Source organism: Leptosomus discolor, chromosome 5, assembly GCF_034619465.1.
Source record: "Leptosomus discolor isolate bLepDis1 chromosome 5, bLepDis1.hap2, whole genome shotgun sequence".
Lineage (NCBI taxonomy): Eukaryota > Metazoa > Chordata > Aves > Leptosomiformes > Leptosomidae > Leptosomus > Leptosomus discolor.
This window is the reverse complement of record NC_141395.1, coordinates 10,101,020-10,121,585: the sequence shown is the minus strand read 5'-3', so window position 1 is coordinate 10,121,585 and position 20,566 is coordinate 10,101,020. Positions and strand designations below refer to the sequence as shown.

At 39.7% G+C, this 20,566-nt stretch overlaps 1 protein-coding gene across 1 annotated transcript; it reads right to left on the bottom strand.

Annotated features, from left to right (window-relative positions):
• Positions 1 to 8,418: 8,418 nt before the first annotated feature.
• Positions 8,419 to 20,129, bottom strand: DDX18 (DEAD-box helicase 18). Its single transcript, XM_086465370.1, has 14 exons — positions 20,009 to 20,129; positions 19,631 to 19,831; positions 18,486 to 18,626; positions 17,836 to 17,971; positions 17,226 to 17,326; positions 16,915 to 17,114; positions 16,712 to 16,826; positions 14,767 to 14,906; positions 13,726 to 13,887; positions 12,578 to 12,730; positions 11,759 to 11,872; positions 10,955 to 11,011; positions 9,448 to 9,625; positions 8,419 to 8,807 (listed from the first exon to the last, which is right to left on the bottom strand). Exons 1-14 carry the CDS (start codon positions 20,127 to 20,129, stop codon positions 8,665 to 8,667), a joined length of 1,962 nt encoding a protein of 653 aa, XP_086321496.1. The 3' UTR covers positions 8,419 to 8,664.
• Between the last annotated feature and the right edge of the window lie 437 nt (positions 20,130 to 20,566).

Genomic DNA, 20,566 nt, shown 5'->3' with positions numbered 1-20,566 from the left:
CTTTAGTCATAATAACCAAGCTGTTTGGTTCATTAACTTTTGGATGCCACTTCACTCACCAGATGAACAATCAAGCAAATAAATCCTGTTCTTAATGCAGACATGGTTTTAGTTGTTCTTTCCTATAGCGATTCTAAGTGCTCTAGTGTAAGCCAGCAGCAAAGAGAAAACTATCTGCATTACTTAACAGCTTTTATTATTAGGAGAAAAGGACTTCTGAGTGCTAAATGTCTCACATTTTGTCACTTGAGCTTCCAATGGGCAGAACCCAAGCGAGCTTGTCAAGAAAAGCCTTTTCACAGTACTGCTGCAAGTTAAGTCTAAAGCAGCATCTGAAACAATTAGACACTGGTAAAAATTTGTCAGGGCTGGCAGACAGTATGCGGCTGCTTCACAAGCAGCTTCGCATGCTTTGTCTTTATAGTGCTCCTTTCTAATTTGTGTCTCATTTTGTTAGTTAATGCCACTTTTTAAATGCCAGCTAAAGAATTACTGAACAACAGTTTATTCCTTTAAAAGGCACACGGCACACAGACCTAAAAGCAGTAAGGGAAACAAGCAGATAAAGCCCTTTAACTTCTAAATGTTTCAACAATTGTCAGTCCAGTTCTGTGCACTTAATAAAGGAATAAAAGAATCTTGTAACAATTTGAATAACTCAGCTATTAAAGAAAGACTGCAAACAGACAGATAGACAAAACTCAGACTAACTGCAAAAGTTTCATGTTTATGGGCCTGAATGGGCCAGGATATGATCTGTTTGTTCCTGCTGGAAAAGAGGTTGTCTTTTACTTGTGTGAGGGTACTTCATTTGTGGGTTGTGGACTATGTGTGGGCCACCATTAAAGCAGCCCAGATGATCTCAAAATCTTCTTTTCCTAGAAGAGTGTGTCCCATCCCTGTACTATTTATTATAGTGTACCTTATGTGCCACATCCTGGTAGTTACACTCCAGTTCACACGTCAAATGCATTGAAATCTCGTACTTTTTCCTCCTGCTTGGCTGAAATAAACTAGTCCTATGATACAGAGGCTTGAATAAAGTCTCAAAGGGATTGATTTTTTCTCGATAATTACCCCATTGCTGTCTTGTCCTGTGAATGCAAAGCCTTAGGGCTCCTCCAAGATTGCTATGGCAACACATTACAATGTCTCAGAAACCAGGGTATACTTTACAAGAGAGAAGAGGGAATTTTAAAAAATGAGGAGACTTGCATGCATTCATGTATTCTAAGTAGCGGAAAAACAAATAAACATTGCATGAAATGGTAAAACTGAAAAAACCCCAACGCCAAGAAAGAGACAAAACAAAACTAAACCACACTTTTCTTCTCCTACTGAACTAAAGGAGCACCTACTCTACTTTTTATGTACAGTTACAGTATTACAAGTTGCTCTTAGTGTCAAAGTGCAGTGAAAACAATGAAAATCCTTTGTTTTATTCACTGATACTTTCAGTGACTTCAAAAACTACAGTCTGCATCTTCATAGCTTCTTCTTTCAATGAAGTACAGCAGGTGTATCCTCAAAAGATAACTCTTAACATAAGTAAATAAATATGTGACTAAGGAATTGGAGCTGGATGATAGAATTAACAGTAAATACAAAATAACATCATCTTTCCATCTGGATGTTTGGAGCTTTGTGGGCTGACAAGTCTGAGGGATGCAAAACACAAGGGCAGAAAGTAATGTGCTTAAAAGTCTAAGAGCAGAAATACTTTACCTCTTCCTTTGTATCTGTTCTCCCTTTTCCCTGGTGACCTGGGAATTGCTGAGAAAAGGACTTGTGACAGAGGTGAGGAATTGCAAAACATATTTCCTAGTCCTTATCACCTTACCAAGCTTCACCTGCAAAACTTACTCTCCTGGCTGCCAACGTTGAAATGAATCTCCTCAGTCTCAGTCTTGTCATAATTTTATTTTTTTCTGTCAGTTTGAAAGTTCTTAACTTAGCTTAACCCTCCCCTCATCCTTCTGATTCCTGTCCAAGCTCCCATTTGTACAGCTGTGCTAAAGAAGCGGCTGTCTTCACCAGACAGCAGCCACCCAGGCCAGCTTCATTATAGCTCTCTGTTTTCAAGCACTTTCAAGGACAGCATGCTGCTTAGGAACAGCTTTGGAGGATGATGATTCATCCAGATAACAGAATTCCAACTCATTATGTGAAGTGATGCTGTATTTTTATAGCAAATACATAAAATTTAAATATAATTTACATTTTTCAGAAATTTGCTTTTAACTGTTAGAGATTGAAGCAGATTATTTTTAAACCATTACAAAGGGACTACACTGAACTTGACTGTTTTGAATCATTTTCCATTTTTTCTTTTAGATACAAAAGTCCTATGAACGCTTCTAGTAGATGCAGTTTTATTCCATCCTCTGTTCTCTGCTAGCTCTTTAATAGAAAACCATCCTCCTTTATAAAGCATTTTTCATAAAAGTTTTCTGCAATTATTTGACAAATATCTAGAAAAAAATTCAGCTCAAGGGTAGAATAAACCCTCAAGAGCCTTTTGACAGCTGGTTCTGTATTTTTATGATTGAAAATGTGATGGAGGATCTAGATGTCACATAAATGCTAGCTAGTATTGATTTTATTAATAATAATGAGCAAATCTTTGACAGAATAATTTCCATTCAAATATCAGTTTTATGTAACCTATGAGGATGCGAGCCTCTAAGCGCAAGGTTTTTGGACACGAGGGGTAGTCAGCAAAGACCCGTGCACCCGCATGAGTTAGGTTTGCCACAGGGGTGGGGGGCACCTATGTTAACAGGTAACGAGCCCTAGTACAGCTAAAGCCAACACATGAATACAAAAGGGATTGTGTAGGAGCAGAGTTGCTGACATTGGGCTTTCCTCCTGTTAAGAGCAGCCACGTAAAACCCCCCTCAACTAATAATCTATAATTGGGTAAATCTAATCTGTTTGACCTTGACTACTGGTTTCTGCTACTGCAAATAATCTTGAGGAGGAGCTAGATTTTTTTTTTTTTTAAATTATTATTTTGACTAAATACAAGACATGGGCTTTCCACTTGTGGATTTTAATATTTTTAAGTGTCAGATTCAAAGTTATTTAGGAATCCACATCCACTGATCTCTATTTTAATTGGTGTCTGAGAAAGTTGCAATGCCCAAATGCCTTTGATTCTCATTCTAGCTCACTCCAAAGCTGTGCAGCAACTCTTTTCACAGTTGTCTGAAGTTTGGCAGAAACAGCTTGCTTTCCTTGGTTAAAGCTGCCACAAAACATTCCCCATATGGGCCACCTATTACTGCTACTTAACTCCAGTGCCATTATAATGTGGAGTGCACTAAAGCAAGGCCTTTGAATTTATCATGAGTACAAGTCTGGAGTGTATGTGTGTGGTTTATTTCTCTGTGCAATACTTTTGAAGAGACAAGTTTCACACTCATACTCAAAAAGTTCTTTAAATGAGTTTAAGATTAATTAAAACCTGTATACCTTATTGACTAGTTTGCACCTGAAACAGCATTGGTGGAGCGTCACCGTGAGTAGATGATCAGTGTACGTCCCTTCCAACTGCAAACATTCTGTTCCATTAAGTATCCTTATTTACAAATAATCCCTTGCTGAATTTATGTAGAAAGTGGGACAAAAATTTGTGGAGAGTTTACATAAAGTTAGAGTAGCACATGCTTGCAAAGCACCAGAAAAAGATTTACAGATTTTTGCGAAGAAGTGGAAAATACATTTAAATAATCATTTAGCACTTCATAAGATTTGTTACAGGCCATCTGCAGCTAGGGCTCAGTACAGGTCAAGGATTATTTTTCTAGTATTAAAGAATTACCTGTTTTAGTACTACAAGCCATTCGGCTAGCTTTCCTTCTGCCACAATTAAGAGAGGAATGTAAATATATCAGTGAATACAATTTCTATGGGAAAATTAAGTTGCTTTACGGGTTTTGTTTGTTTGTTTTTTAAAAGCAATGTCATTTTAGGGTTACATTTGTGCTCTAAAATTACATTTTGTAGGTGTTACTATGTACCTTCACAAATTCATTTTCAGGTCCCTTAATAACAATTAGAGAAAGGTGCTGGGCAGAACCTACCTACTAGTCAAGTCTGTTTTCTCTTCCCATACAGAAAGGGTTTTATGAATTAGAAGTGACAATATATCAAGAACACTTATCCAGAGCTTTTAAGACTCAGTAGCTCCTACAAATTCACATGATCTGTCAACCCCCATGAATGAACATCTATGTTTAGTTATGGAGAGTAACACATTTAATATTCCTGTAATTCTCAACATTCATAGGTGATTGCAACCACTCACAGAGGAGCTCAGAAAGCCCTGAGTGGCTAAGCATCTTCAGGTGACAGCCAAACCAGAGAGGAGCATTTGGAAGAACTTTTGGAACTGTTATACAAGATTTTGCAGAGCCTATGATGTTCTTATTTTTAATTCTGACTGACTGGGAAAAAATAGTAAATGGTTGTTTTTCAGTGTCGTAGCTTACAAAAGCATTTGGGAAGACGGACTGCTGTTGTAGAGTAGGCTTAGATATTTTTTTGAAAGGTGAATGCAGTTCTTAAGCTGGATGACAGCGATATAACAAAGTAAGCGTGTGTCTAGACAGAACCCCGATTTTCCATTTGTCTTCAATTCTCATAATGGGATCCTTCCTCTGCCTCTCCCCACAACTCCATATCAAAAGTTTATCGTGGTGGCTAAGAGGAGGAAAAAGAAAAAGGTAATCTCTTCCCCACGTGGCTATGCAATAAAGAGGTTTAACACAAGTGACGTTATAATATTTATGACTTTGATGCAAGCCAGAAAATTTTTTAGAAGCAAAGAGCATTCCAGTTCAAGAGGCAGCATTCTTATTTTCATGGCTCAACTTCTATCAATCTAGAGCAAACAAAAGCATCAGAAACAGTTGGGTGAATTCTCTGGTCAAGCCAAGCAGGTAAAATCCTAAGGAAATCAAGCTAATGGAGCAAAAGTCAAGAGCAGAGACAGAGTTTATTCTGCTGCCTAGCCAGTTGATTCTAGGCTTCTTTCAGCTTTGTTTTAGTTTGGGGAAAAAAAAAAACCCTCACCTTTTAAGGGCTAATAACTGGGTCTTTTCTAGTCATCAGGTCTCTAGATCTCTGTAAAATCCCTTGTAATTTTCTGGGGTTGAAGTAATTGGATGACTATCTCCTGAACAGGACAGTGGTAGAACTTAAGACAAGAGTCACGGATGTGCTGCATCCCGTCACTACCCCACCTTCCTTCACAGTGGGAAGAAACTGGTGACCTCTCCTAAAATCTTGGGCTTTTTTAATCAGAGTCCTTTTCACCCTTCCTGGGAGAGCTTGCTTCCCCTGAGCCTTAGATTACTGGCTTGAAAGCAAATCATTAAGAGTATTTAAAGCTTTGGTAGCTTACTTCAATTGCGTCATCAACTCATACATGAAACAAAAAGCTTAATTACTGCCAAAATATAAACATATTTACAGCAGACCTAAGTAGATAATACCATACCCAGTTCTCAAGTATTCTTGCTTTTACACTGTCGATAAACATGCCCTCTACCTGTGACATTCACTCCAAAAAATTTGATGGCAACACTTTCTGACTAGTCTTGCGCTTGTCTGTAACTCAGCAGCATTATGGCACAGGAAACTCATATCATGACAAGATTTTTCATGATTATGTGCAGTAGCTCGGCAATGGAATTCTCCTTTATGGGCCTGTTCCAAGAACTGTCAAAAAAATCTTCCAGTTCAAGCAGGACAGTTTTGATCACCCCCTTAAGTGGTTTAAAGAGTCCAATTTCTTTGTCAAGGTTCTCAGAGAAAGAAGGCAATTTCTCAAGGCACACAATATTAGTCCCCAACCTATCAGTCACTGTTACGAGACAAGCCTTGAAAGTCTGATGGCTGAGGTCTATTAACTGCTCGCAAGATTGATAACAGGGTAAGTTGCAAAGGAAACGTTACATTTCCAATCAGTTCGACAATGTTTTAAACTTCCTGCAGTACCGCAGTAGAACAGATGCTGCCCGATACACACAGATATTTCATCAGAAACTATTTTTCATTTATGATTCCATAAACAGAGAAAGGTAACTGCATCTGCACAACCCAGCAAGCTGAAGCCAATTCCCACTTAGTCTCAGCTCAGGAATCAGATCAGATTATTTCAAAGATTTCTTTGTACTAGGGTATATAAGAAAATGCCAACCAAATATACCAGGGAGGAGTTGTCCAGGCGCGTGCCAACCCCCTATTTTCTAGTTGTCCTCTTACCAGACTTTAGAATTCGACAGTGCCTCAACTTTTCCAAAGAAAAACTTACGTGGAGCTGGAGGTTGTCCAGCTGCCGGGAAAGCAGTCAGCCTTCTGTTCCCAGAATGACGAGGAGCAACAGAAAGGCGCCCTCCGTGAAGCAGGTTTTTGCCTACATCAGGAAGGGGCAGGAATTCTGATGCGCTTTGGAGCCCAACCAGTTCTGGCTCTGCAGCACTTGGTCCGACAGGCAGTCACTGACTGGGCCCATCATCTCAGCTTCTTTCCTGTTCCAAACAAACACTCCACACTACTTCATTTCACACTGCTTGTGCCCACAGGAGCACACTCTGATCTTTACAGCGGTTTACTGCAGCTTTGCTTACATCTCCTTCCAAGTGATTGATTTTGCAGTTCATCTAATGAGTCCTTTACAGTTAATTTCACTATAATGTAAGCTAATTCCCGTACTGTAACTGCACAGCTTGCAGGTGTACACAGAACCCTTCAACTGTATGATGCTGTAGATCTCACAGATAATTCTTTAAATATGCTATTAATAAGCAGGCATGAGAACTATTTTGACATCTATTATTTATAAATATATAAGCAAACCCAGAGTCAAAGATTAGAACTCAATGAGCCATTAGTATTGCTTACAGTAACTTCAGAGCAGATTCTGCTTTTTCATTGAAACCCTGGAAGCATGAGACATTCAAATCCTAGCAACTAAATTAATCTACCTAAATATTTTGACATACCAAAAGTTCTTAGTGTCGGACCAGTCAATTAAGAGTCTTGAAAAGTCCATTAAGGCTTAAAGTCAGCTGCTTCACAAAAAAAGGGAAAAAACCCGCAACACTCAGTTCTGAATGGTGGAAGCATTAGCAACAGAATGGTCATACTATCTTCCCTCAAAAATGATCTGTTTTTTCTAAGGGTGAAAAGAAAGTTTGCCAGTGCTTTTCTGCAATACTTCAATGCACATATTGTAGTTTTAAATCTGACATGCTACTTCAGAAGATCTAAGCAATAAGAGTCCATTTTATACTGGAATAACTACATACGCTTTTGGATTCACAGCTGGTCCTGGGTTACATTTTAGATGTAAATTAAAAGCTGCTTTACTGTAATCACACAGGGCCCAGATTTCTGGATTCCGTCACATTTTAGTCTTTCCCTGCATTGACAGATGTACATTTTTGAAATATTGTTGCCCACCACCATTGCAGCCTCCTAAGAACAGTTACCTACCTCTACAATGGCAGAGATATTGAATAATATATGTAATATAGTTACTCTACTGCTGCCCAACTTGTGTATTCTTTTTGTACTTAGCCTCCATGTTTCTTCTGTTTGCAATCTGTATTCCACCCTCTTCCATTTCAGGCTTTTGTATTTGTCCCTCAAAATATCCTTCTGGTACCTTTATACCCCCTTTCTCTTACCGAGTCTCTCCATCCCCTCAATCCTGTGGGACTATCTTTGACTTTGCCCATCACTGATTTGATAAAAAAAGCAATTCACTTTTGTAATTTACAAAATACAACTGCAAAAATTCTCACTGCATCAAGGTTATGGAGCATTTTAAAAAAACATTATCTGGGCCAAGTGCTTCAATTTATGTAATCTGCTTTTCTTAATTTTCTTTGCATATTCATAAGAGAGTACACTAGACATTACCAGATAGATAAATTCATATTTAAAGAGAACATGAAGGAAAACCAAACATTTCACTAGAATGTTACCATTTTATCACAACATTAAAAGAAACAGTATGAAGTATGTTCCAGATGTGGTGTAAGAGAATTTTTTGTTTGTTTTTGTCTTGGACACTGTATTTGTGTACAGATACCAGACTGAAATTAATCACAAGCTCACACAGCCTGAATTATTCATAGGTATGTTCTGTTCTAAAGGAATCTTCCTATATTCTGCAGCATATCTGACAGACAACGCAGAGCTCCATAGCACTAAAAACCTTGCAACGATTCACGTAAGGAAAATTTTTTTTTAATCTCGCACTGTAACCTGTCCTTGCGATGTCCATTCCAACAATTTTCAGAGGCGTGCACAAAAAAGAGTAAATGTGAAGCAAAGTCTTCTATAAAACCTAAAGTATTTTTTCTTTCTTTAATAAAAAACTCTGTTATATTGACTTCAGATAATTACCTTCAACTATCTTCTTCCTTACAACAAGTATGACAAAATTAGCTGGCCATATTCTCCCTTTCTAAGTTTAGTCTCCCTTCCCGAGACTCTTCCTGAACTGAAAGATAAAAGATGTTCCCAGAAACAAAACCACAAAGACTCCTAAAAATGTGAATAGAGCAGTTTAAATTGGAAGTAACTGCCAGATGGTTTTGATCAAGGTAGTCTATTCCAATGCCACAACCCGTTTTAATTAACGTATGATTAACGAGAAAACTGCCGACTGTCCGATTTCTTGCTAATGTGCTTGAAGATTTTGGCTTTGTGGACGTTCTTCGATTTCTGGTAACCAAATCCCCCACCTCCACCTCTTTTCTGTAGTCTTCTGCCATGGTTGCTGTTCACATCTGGAATTTTATTGGTTAAAGAATTTAAAAAGGAATAACTTGAAATGTTGCTTTTTAGGGTAAGAGTTATTAGTGTGAGAAAAAATAGCAGCATTATATAAAAAAGTTGTATTGCATAACTACAGACAACTAGAACTTGGTCCCTGTGGTTCTAAATAATGCTTCTATTCCTCCAGTTGTCCAACCAAGTTGGCCAAAGTGTTTCCAATTCCATCCACAGGCAGGTTTGACAGTAATTTAGGCAGTCTTCTATTTCGTGCTCTTGCCCCGCTACTACAATATTCCATAATCACTGAACTGAAGCACGTACCTTCCAATGAAAATAATTTAGCACGGAGGAGAACAGTACTCTAGAACACGTATGCACATGGACATTCCAGTATCTGCTACCCCACAGCAACTGAAGCACAAACAGCATGTACATGCACTAAAACATGGATGTTTGTAGGCAATTTTTGCAGTTGTAGTATTTGCTATTTAACATTTTGATTAACTACTGTTGGAGCATGATGCATTCATGAGATTAATAGCAAAAAAAAAAAAAAATTCAGAATTTGCAGTAGCACAGGAACTTCAGTAAGTTGCATTTATCATTTATAAGGCAGAAATTCAACTTTGAAACACTGTAGTAAAAGGATACTGAGGTCAACAAATGGAGGAACTTTAAAACCAAATGAAAGGCTGACTTTGGGAAGATCCAAGTTATTGACGTCATAGATCTGCTTCAGAGAATGGGAGTCATAAGCTCTAATGTAAGCTTTGTATGCTTCCTGGGCCGATTTGTGAAGGAAGTAGTTCTTCTCAATCAGTTTTTCCAGCTGGCCAGGACAAAATAACAACAACAAAACAAGAGACATATCCAATTACAGCTGTAGCAAGCGTATAAAGTATATTCAAGCAGATTATCTACTGTGTGAGCTGCAGCAACATTGACTACGTGCTTCAGCAGAACTGCCCTGTGGCAGTGGAGTGTGCACATACCTGTATCAGAACGCTTTCACAGATGGCCAAAAAAAGCCTGATGCTGAATCACAGTACAAAGCCTCAGCAATATGAAAGTCTACAGAAATATTAAATTGGGTTGTCCCAAACAAGTTCATCAACTGCAGCCACACCATGAAGCTATGTGTATTGAGAGTTAACGGACAGTGACAGTACACTTCCACGTCAGACAGCTAAACTGCACCGTTCCATGCAATTCTACACATAGTCTTACCAATCACAGTGCAAATGCATTGTAAAACACGCAGTATTAATTCCAAGACAAAAAGGCAGATGCACTAGTGTAGACTGAGACGCTTCTTGGGGGCTAAGTTCCCAATACTCTTTAGATCCAAGTGTCTCATTTGACGCTTAACATACATTAATTCAGTATACTAAAAATAAGTTACATCAGACATCTTACTTCCTAATTATTCTTAATGAGGAACCTCATTCTGTAAGGACTGTCTCCACTGTTTCTTGTACTTGCTATTTCAAATTATAGTTACTGCAAAGAAGCTTCCCAGACCTTTTATCAAAAGAATGATTCACAGAACTAAACAATAGCAAGCCACATCTACAGAACTACCTACGCTATTTTATTCAACTTTGTGCTCCATAGCTATTTTTGTAGCACAAAACAGGTTTAGCTGATGCTGGGCCAGTTAAAAATACACCTGGACTAAATACGAACATTTCTAAGTGTTGGTACTGCATCTTGTCCGCACAATGAAGTCTGGCTGAATCGTCTTATAAGACTTATGTTACTCAAATTAATCTGAACATACGTAACTATTCAATAAAAGCTACCGAAACCCGTTTGCTATGCCAGGCAAGAACATTCTGTTCTAAAGTTGAAAGCAGGTTTACATCACTGTGGTTTGGTGATGTAATGCGAAAAAACAAATCTTACAAGCAAATTTGTACCATATAATGATGACAATTTAGCACCAGATATTAAAATTCATCTTTAATTTCTAAATATTTTGTCGCTTTGCTGTCATCAAGGGACAATACAGCAGGATTTACTGCACAGTACTCATCTAGGGGAACTTTTCCAAACAAACATACGTATTTTTAAACTGCAGTTGTCATAGACTTAACATTCTCCATGTAAATTATTATACAGCTATTCAGAGTAGCTGTAGCCTGAAGTCAGTTCATACCTGAGACTGGATGTCTGCAACTTTGGACCAAGAAAATTCAAATTCACTTAGTGGTACCTTAAAAAAAAAAAAGAAATAAAATACCAAAATTATTTATGCTGCATAAATAGCGAATGTATGTGTTTAAGATCTAAGACAAATAGAAAACGACCTGCTAGACAACAGATTTATTTTTTAATACCACAGCTGTCTCTGCAGAGTGCCTTTACATCAACATGACAGTATTATCACTGCCTTTAAGCTACAGTAATAAAGACGCTCAGTATGACACTGCTACTACTTCAGCTTTTGCTGTAGAAGCTCTTCCACTGTAGTTACAAGTGGCAGAACTCTACAGTGAAAACAAGCCTATAAAGAGAACAACCAAGAACCTATGAGCAGTTCTATCACATCAAAACGATCACTCTCAGAAGGCGGCTACGCTTCTTTCGGAATTGAAGAAAAATGCAACTGACTCTTTGAATAGAAAAAATAAAAACTGCACATGCAACATCCAAGTTTTAATTTCCTCTGGATGGTCAAAATCCCAGTATCCTTCCACAGAGAGGTCATAGGAAATTTATTTATTTTTTAGTAACACAAGTTGCACAGTTGCAAAGCAACTATAAATACACTCAGTATTTACCCTCGTGCTGCTGACTTTAAACAAGTCAGATGTTCCCTTAAATATTTTCTAAGCAACAGAATGCTTTTTGCTTAAAAAAATATTAAAGATTAATCATTACAGTTTTTGCCTTTAAAAACCTGTTGCACAGTAAAAAAAAAAAAAAAAAAAAAAAAAAAAAAAATCTAGACTAAGTTTACCCTGGCTTGTTTTAGGTAACGAAGAAAGCCCAGTTCTTCTGGTCGTAAAATGAGCAGAGCGTGTCCTCTACCGTTTATGCCTCTGGCAGTTCGACCAACACGATGAATATATTCCTTTTGGAAAGAATAAGAAACAGCAAGTCCAATCAGCCTTTCAAACATGTAATAATCAAATAGATTCATAAAAAAACCCACCCAAATTTAAAATTAATACAGTGTAATGCATCATCTGTTATTTTTTGACTTCTTAGCACTGACACATGCATGAGGGAAACCAAGCACTGAAGATGCTGGAGACAGAACCTGTATCTTAAAGGTATTTTACCTTTTACTGAAGGAAAAAATCTTGGTCTGCTGTAACTGAAAATTGAACATTGCTTTTGACACATTTGCTGTGTCAAAACTTCCGAGTTTTTTGAGTTTCGCATGTTTACACTGGACATTTATTCAACTAAGAATGCTGACTTTTAAATAAGAATCAAATTTCCACTGGAAAAGCTGTTAGGAGACTTAGGGGTGCATATACAAACTCATACTCCTCCTGAGAAGTGTTTTGTTGTTTAGCTGATTAGATTTTAAATTAATTTAACAGCAAAAGAATAATGTTTTAAAAAGCAACCCTCAAAAAGGTAACGAGGTCTCAGCTAGGTGCAGCATCTCCTAGCAGCTGGTGAAAGAAGTGGAAGAAATCAGTGACTAGACACGAACATGGCTGAATCCTGACTTCTGTCAGGCAGCAATTTCAGCTCTTCTCTGCAATTACGTTTGTAGCTAGGATTTGGTTTGTTGCTGTGAAGTTTCTCTATTTCCATAACTTACTTTTGGATCATCTGGAGGGTCATACTGGACAATCCAGTCAACCTCAGGAATATCCAATCCTCTGGCAGCAACATCAGTGCACAACAGTATTCCAGATTCTGCATTACAGAACTGGAAAAATGTTGTAGTACGTTTGGTTTGTTTCTGCTTGCCCTAAAAGGAAACAAACACATTAAAGATGAAATATCAACTAAAAAATCCAACAAACTACCAACTTGTAAGCATAAATCTAATTCTCCACTTCACATATCACTGCCAAAAATATAAATTATTTGGGGCATATTTTCATATCAGGGACTTGTACAGAGCAAGCAGGACCATTTTGCAGCGAAGGAACAATGCTACCGCAGTCAACAGTAGTATCTCTCAGAGGTTACACTGTATTTTCCAAAGCATTAAGAATTTGGTTGCATAAGCATTCTTTTCAGGAGGGCTGCATAAATGCCTGAAGTTCAGAAAAAGGACATTTGCAAGTCCTGCAGTCTGTTAGATACATCACAGGTGAAAACCCAACCAACCAAAACCCAGACTTTTAACAGTTCTATCAAAGTCTAGCAAAAATATCCTCAAAAGAACAAAATAAAAAAGGACATTTGTAGTCAGTAATAACTATTTCATGAACTTTCAGTCAATTCTTTCTCCTAAACTACGCACTCTGTGGTTTCGACAAAAAATGTAAAATAGTTTTTTTTTTTTTTTTTAAATTTTACCAATTACCATCATCCAAATGGTAAGAATTGGCATAGCAAAAGCAAACATCACCCTGGGCTTTGAAAAAGCACCCAACAGTTCAGGGATCGGTGTTTGGATTCCTCTGACACTAGCTTTGCTCCACAAATTGAGTTCTAGTGCTTGTGAAAGGCAACCCCTTGGAAGAACACAGAAAGCTTTCTACACACAGAGCGTAAGCCAACAGCAGTGTTCAGCCCTGGTTTGGAAAACAGCAAGATTGACAATACTGAAGTGTTGTTACTACACAGTCTTTGCTTTATCTCCTTCCTCTACAGACTAATCAAGCTCATCACCAGTTCTGTGAGCAGGGTGTCTGTTCATCAGAAATGGGACTGAAACAAACAAGGCAAATGTAAGGTCAGTAACAACTTACAGGTACTGCCAGATTAAAAATAAATCATGAATTTGAAACTTACATGAATGGCCAAAACAGGCAGATCAATGTAGTTGAGTAATTCATAGTGGTACTTCACTGACATACACGAAGAAAAAAATACCATTAGTTTCTTCTTCCGGTTCTTCTTGAGGAATGTGAAGAGTAAAAGGAATCTTTTTTCAGATGGACACACTACATACCCCTGGAAGATTTTAAAATATTGTTAAATACAGTAGTATGGAACAAACGTTTGTTTCAGCAATACAGTTACATCAGGGAAGTGTTATGTTGTGAAACAAATACACCAAACAGTTGATTTTTTCAGCTATATTGGGCCAAACCATTCAATTTATTGTCTGTCCCTCACCTTGGTATACGAAACTCCTAAAGATGATGAATTCTGAAAGAAACTTACTGTACTAACTTGAAATACAAAGAAGTAATTTTTAATTAATTCTCCAAACGAATTTAATTTCAGTGAAAAGTAATTAGTTTAGACAATAAAAATTCATTTTGAGAACTCAAGAATTACTGACATTAGGCATGAAAAACCTGCACAGGGTTCTCAACATTTTTTTTTTATGATTTCAAGAATTTTATTTTATGGAATTCTTGCTACTGGTTTACTCTTAAGGTAATACATAGCTACTGGTAATTTTCTAACAACACTCATCACGTCAACTGCACAAACACAGAAACTGCTGTACAACTCCATTTAGCTACTATCTGAAGCAGCAACAATGAAATACATCTGAGGTATATAAATCTCTAGTCAGCAGCATGGAAAATACAGTTGGAAAGACAACTGCAGCTTAGGTATGTAATACAGATAGGAACAGACAAGTGTAAGTAACTGTATCGCTATTTCATCAGGTTTTAGATCATCTGTCCTGCAAACATTGACTAGACACATATAACTTACTGCAGTTGGCAAACTAAAGCCCTTCAGAGGCAACTGATAGCTTCTGCCCATTAGGATGGTAAACACCCTTTAAGACAGCGTTTGTACAACACAGTTAAGGGCACATAGGACTTGGTATGTTCGCAGATCACACCCCTTTTAATAACATTTGTGTTTTACCTGCTCAAGACCATCTACTGTTGCTGTCTCCTTGTTATCATCAACCCCAACGTACAGCGGCTCTTTCTTCAGGGAGATCTTTGCCAGATCTTCAACCTTTCTGGTTTGCGTAGCAGAAAAAAGCATCGTCTGTCTGCGTTCTGAAAAAAACATTTATTTTGAAAGAAAGCCTCCGTTTTTAAAGGAGAATTCAAACAGCAACTCCATAAAATCTCTAGACGCAAACTTCCCTGAGCAAGTCTTCTACTTTTTGCAATTAAATTCTAATTCAAACATACTGCTACTGATGAAGACACAGGTAGTTGTATTACGGACTGTACAGGACTTTTACGTTGTCTGCCCTCACTCCCCAAATCCTACTAGCTATCAAAACACAATATTCTTTCTCTCTGGGAAAATGTTAATAATCACTTGCACTCCAATTTAGACACAAAACAATGATTTAAACAGAGACCGACCTTGTAATTCTAACTCTACACTGATTTCATTCCTATTAATATTAAAATGTTTTTGTTTAAAAAAACCCAAAACATGCTAGAGATTGTGCAAGAAAAAACTTAGCAGAACTGAAGTGCATTGTTACTGTTTGTCTTGCAAAACCCGTCTAGAAGATAAGTTTGTACATGCCCGTCAGTCACGCGGCAGCCGTCTGTACTGACCCCTCAGTGAGTTCCATGAGCGGGCATAGGAAGTCTCCTGCCTGCCTACCAGCTCTCCGCTCAGAGATACATCCTGATCCTGTAACATTTTCTTGCTACAGGAGTACACAGAAAATGCAGCCTGTTCCATTTCACAACTGCAAGAACAGTAGCAATTGTTCTTGCTGAACAACTGGTGCCACCTTTTTTGATTTTTTTTTTTTTTCTCTATTTTGAAGTGTCAGTTTTAAAATATGATGTCCTTGCTAACTGGACAAAACCAAATTAAACTCAAAGTAAAAATTTCTTTTAGCTATCATTTTCCACTTAATGAAAAACGTATCCTTCTTCCACTCTGCCTTCTCTTTCTGTTTTTAGCACCGTTCATTAGCATTCTTCACAGGATGTTAATTATTAGATTTATATATCTGCATTTCAAACATGCAAGGGTTTAAACGTGCAGATTTCAGAGACTCTTTATCAGGGAGCGTAGAGATAGGACAAGGGGTAACGATTTCAAACTGAAAGAGGGAAGATTTAGGTTAGATATTAGGAATAGGTTCTTCCCTGTGAGGGAGGTGAGGCCCTGGCACAGGTTGCCCAGAGAAGCTGTGGCTGCCCCCTCCCTGGCAGTGCTCAAGGCCAGGCTGGATGGGGCTTGGAGCAACCTGGTCTGGTGGGAGGTGTCCCTGCCCATGGCAGGGGGGTGGAACTAGATGGTCTTTAAGGGCCCTTCGAACCCAAACCGTCCTGTGATTCTATGATTTCTATCGGTTGTTTTTTTTTTTTTCCCCTGCATTTTGGAAGTTAAAGGGAGAGCATTGTTGACCCTGAGAATGTGTTTAATACATCAGTTACAAGCAATAACTAAATGAAAAATTAGAAAAAGAAAATTTTAAAGTAAATACTTAAAACTTCCTTAAGATACTGTTCTTGGAGGCATGAAGAAAATTTGAACTGCGTGTCAGAAGACTCTCTTCCTTATATTTAAGCCTTATGAGGAAACAATGAATTGCAGGAAATAAACAGGCAGAGGAAGATGAATGAGAGAACGTAGGCGTTAAACTAAAGAGAACTTACCTGAACAGAATTCCATCCTCAAAGCACATATGAAAACTCTGTCCTTCAGATAAATGATGGTAAATACAGTAATATATACTAGCTATCAGAAAAGACAGAGTAATACAATCACACTGAAGTGCATTTACATAACTATAAAAATTAATGACTTCTCTTACAATAATTGAGTCATAAAGAAGACATAACGTTAGTCAAGTGATTTCCAGGAAAGACTTTTTTTTTCTTACTTGGTAGAAGTTTTATGATCTGTTTCATTTCTTCTTCAAATCCAACCTCCAAGATACGATCTGCCTCATCAATTACCAAACACTGCAAGTTCTTATACATGAAACCTGGGGTGTTCTAGAAGATTAACAAATTCAGAGTCAGACAGGGACAGGAGTTTTATTATGTTTTAGTAACGCAGATTAGATATCAATATTTTAACTACCTGCATATGATCCAGCAGTCTTCCTGGTGTTGCTACAATGATGTTGATTCCATTTCCAAGCTTCTGTGCTTCTGCTGATCTGTTACTGCCCCCCATTATCAGACCATAGGTGTGAACGTGATGATTCATAACTTCTTTAAGAACCCCGTAGGTTTGCATAGCAAGCTCTCGAGTAGGAGATAGAATAATAACACCCGTTCCTAAAAAATACATCAATTGGACAAAAGTTACAACTCGTCCAATCCCCCTCTTAGCCATGTCCTGAATGGCTGTGCCACAGTAAAATTCAACCGGGAAATGAAGAGTCTTACCATTTCTAGGCATGAATTTCAGCTTGTAGATGAGCTCTACTGCAGGAATAAGAAACGCAAGTGTTTTGCCGCTGCCTGTTTTCGCAGCTGCTAAAATATCCCTGTATGCAGCACAGTTAGAGAAAGAAGTATTTAGTTGATCGTACAGAGAAAAGAACAATCCTATTTTGAACAACGCTGACAATGTAGAAACGTAACATGGCTTAAAGGAAACCTGTAGAGTTGGTATTAAGAGCTTGGTGGCAGATGTGGCCCACAGCAATTGGTCACTATGCCTCTAGTGACAGTATGAGACAGTGTTTTTCAGACTCACTGACAAGATGACTAGTGAAAACAGACTGCCTTGCTTTCAAAGCCAAAGCAGTTTCCATGAGCTTAACCCTAAGTATCTGTTCACACAACACAGATACATACTTTGAGTATTTGTTCACACAACAGATATACTTTGTTAAATTCTATTAATATCTATAAAAATACATAAAACATATGAGAATGTATTAAAAAAAAACCAGTTTAGCAGCAGAACGTCACAGTTCAGGTATTTAGCTCGCTAGCAAAATTTACACAACGTTTGGGGTCACTCTAGTGAATAAAAAGGTGTATTTCTTACCTGCCTTCCAGAAGCGGCTTAATACTTTTATGCTGAATTTCAGTCATGTGCGTAAACCCCATGTCATTTATGCCTTTCAGTGTATTCTCACTGACAATACCAGCCAGGGAAGCAAAAGAATTGTCTTCAAAAGCACCTGAAGTGAGGGGGAAAAATAAAAAATATTCAAACTTATTTCTTCAATGGCATCTGTCCTCTGGGATTACCCAGTTAAAAAGGACCTAGATGAAAAAAATCAAAGCAAGACTTGTTCTTATTCCTTTCTACCATAAAATCTGAAGACAGTGACAAAATACTCTGTATTGATGTGTTCCTAAGAATACTTCACAGGGCTGTTACACATGAACACGACCGCACTGATTCTCCTGCCAAACGTACTAGTCATACACCTCCATCTCGCTCTTCACTGACTTCTGCCTCTACAGTTAAACATATGTATGTATATATGTTTTAAAACAATCTTCACTAGTAATTTTAAGACTAATGGGAGTGTGTCTATAACACAAATTTCAAGGAACAGTAACTGAGTAATAGCTGTACAGCTGCCACTGTCACCTCACCTGTATTCAAACACCTGACTTAAAAAGCTGATTTGAAAACTGCAACTTGCTCTGGAAGAAGGCGTTAAAAAAAAAAAGAACCCAAGATACCTGTTACACCTAGCGGTAAACTGGGCACTTCATCCTCCTCCCCCTCCTCTTCCACTTCTTTCTCTCCAGAATCCTGCTTATCTTCATCTTCTACCTCCACAGGTTCATCTTCTTCAGTTTTCACTTTTTTAGTTTCTGTAGCTAAAGCATTATTTTACGAAGACAAGTCAGTCAGAGATGGAAAGGACAGGTTCACCATTAAAAGTTGTTCCACTGAATGAATTTCTTTAGTCTAAACCACTCACAAATGTCACACTTTCTTCATGGGGCAGGAGGGGGGCAGAAAGGGAGGCAAGGTTTCTGTGGAACTTTTTGAGGCAGAAAACAAAAAACTCAGAAGCTCCTAAGCACACAGTTCACTTTGCACAGTAAAACTGCAAAGCTTCATGTATGCTACATGGAATTTTCTGTGGAAATGAGGAACAAGTTACAAAATTCCTTCCTATCTATTACCCAGACATCAAGTTTCCAGCATGGTTTGTGCTCAGGTCACGCAAAATGTAATGTCAGTTCTATGAATCCTCAGAGAACTGCATGAAAACACCTGTTTGCATAACCATGAGCAGCATCAGAAAGAGCAAACACATAAAAGTTTCAAATACATAAATACCTATATGTTCATGTATATATATATATGAAAGCATAAATATATATAAAAACCTAGCAATATTTGCAGAATGCAATTTTTGGGGTAGTTTCCCAGTATACTTTGGTTTCATAATATACAGATGTTGCCAAAGGCTGGATGCATTGCTAAAAAGATGTACTGGCTGGACATTCAAGCACAGAAAGCACCCATCTGTCAAAGCTCTACTTTGAAAGACTATATATATATTTATTTGTATAATAAGCAAGCAAAAACATCTGAACTTAATGTTACAAAACAGTATCCTACGCAACAATTAAATTGGTGGCTACTGGTTTAGTACATATTAGCGTTCAAACGTTACAACCGGAATAAGAGAACAGGAATGCTGAAGACCTCCAGCGCTTATTCAAGCGTACACCGGACCGACACATGGCACTTCCCACAGTCCGCCCGACAAGTCCCCTCCCACAGGGCCGAAACGAAAGTCGGCGCATTTTGGGGTCTCCAGGAACAACCCAGCCCTGGGAGAAAAGGCGCGTTTGTTCCGATAACGTACCGGCTTCTGCCTTAGCCGCCGCTTTCCTCTTTTTCTTCTTCTTTTTCTTCCCCTCCCCGCCGCGGGGGCCGGCAGCATCCGCCCCCTCCGAGGCCGCTCCGGCCGCCGCCGCTTCCACCTCAGGGGCCGCCGCCGCCGCCTCCGTCTCCTCCTCCCCCTCCTCCGGGGGGGCCCGCGGTGCCGCCTGGCCCGGTGGAGACACTGCACGGCGCGGAGACACGTTTCGGAGAGAGAGAGGGAGGAGAAAAAACCCGCAAAGTCAGCGACGGCTCCGTAAGCGCTCAGCCGGGGAGCGGCTCCGCAGGGCCGCCCGCCCGCCCGCCCGGCCCGGGCCCGGCCCCGGCCCCGGCCCCGGCCCCGGCCCCGGCCCCGGCGTACCTGCCCCCTCGGCCGCCCGCAGCTTCAAGTTGCGCTGCCGCAGCTTCAGGTTGCGCTTGTGGATCTTCTTGCGGAGGAGCCGCATGGGCAGGTTGCCCGCGGCGGCCACCGACACCGACATCGCCGCCGCCTCCCTCCGCAAGCCCCGCCACACGTGCGGGCGGCGGCGCGGCGCATCCGGGTCCCGCCGGAACCCACCGCCAGGCCTGACGGGCGGCCCGCAGCGGCCTCCGGCGGACCGGCGGAGACAGCGCCGCGCCGCGCCTCGGCGGGGGGCAGCGGGGGAGGGCGGGGCTCTCGGCCCTCCCGGGGCCGTGCGCGGCCACGGCTGGGAGAGCGCTCCCTGTGTCCCCTGCTGTGCGCCCCTTGCCGTGTGCCGTGGGGCCCCCGGCCCGCCCGCCCCCTGCGGCTCGGCGAGCGAGGGCGGAAAGCGCCCCGTTTTACCGCGAGAAGGGGAGTCGCCATCTCCGCCACGGACACCCGCTGCCGCGCAGTGCCCGGTGGCGTTTAACTCCAACGGGAGAAAGAAACGCTCCGGGGCATCCACCTGTGCGGTTC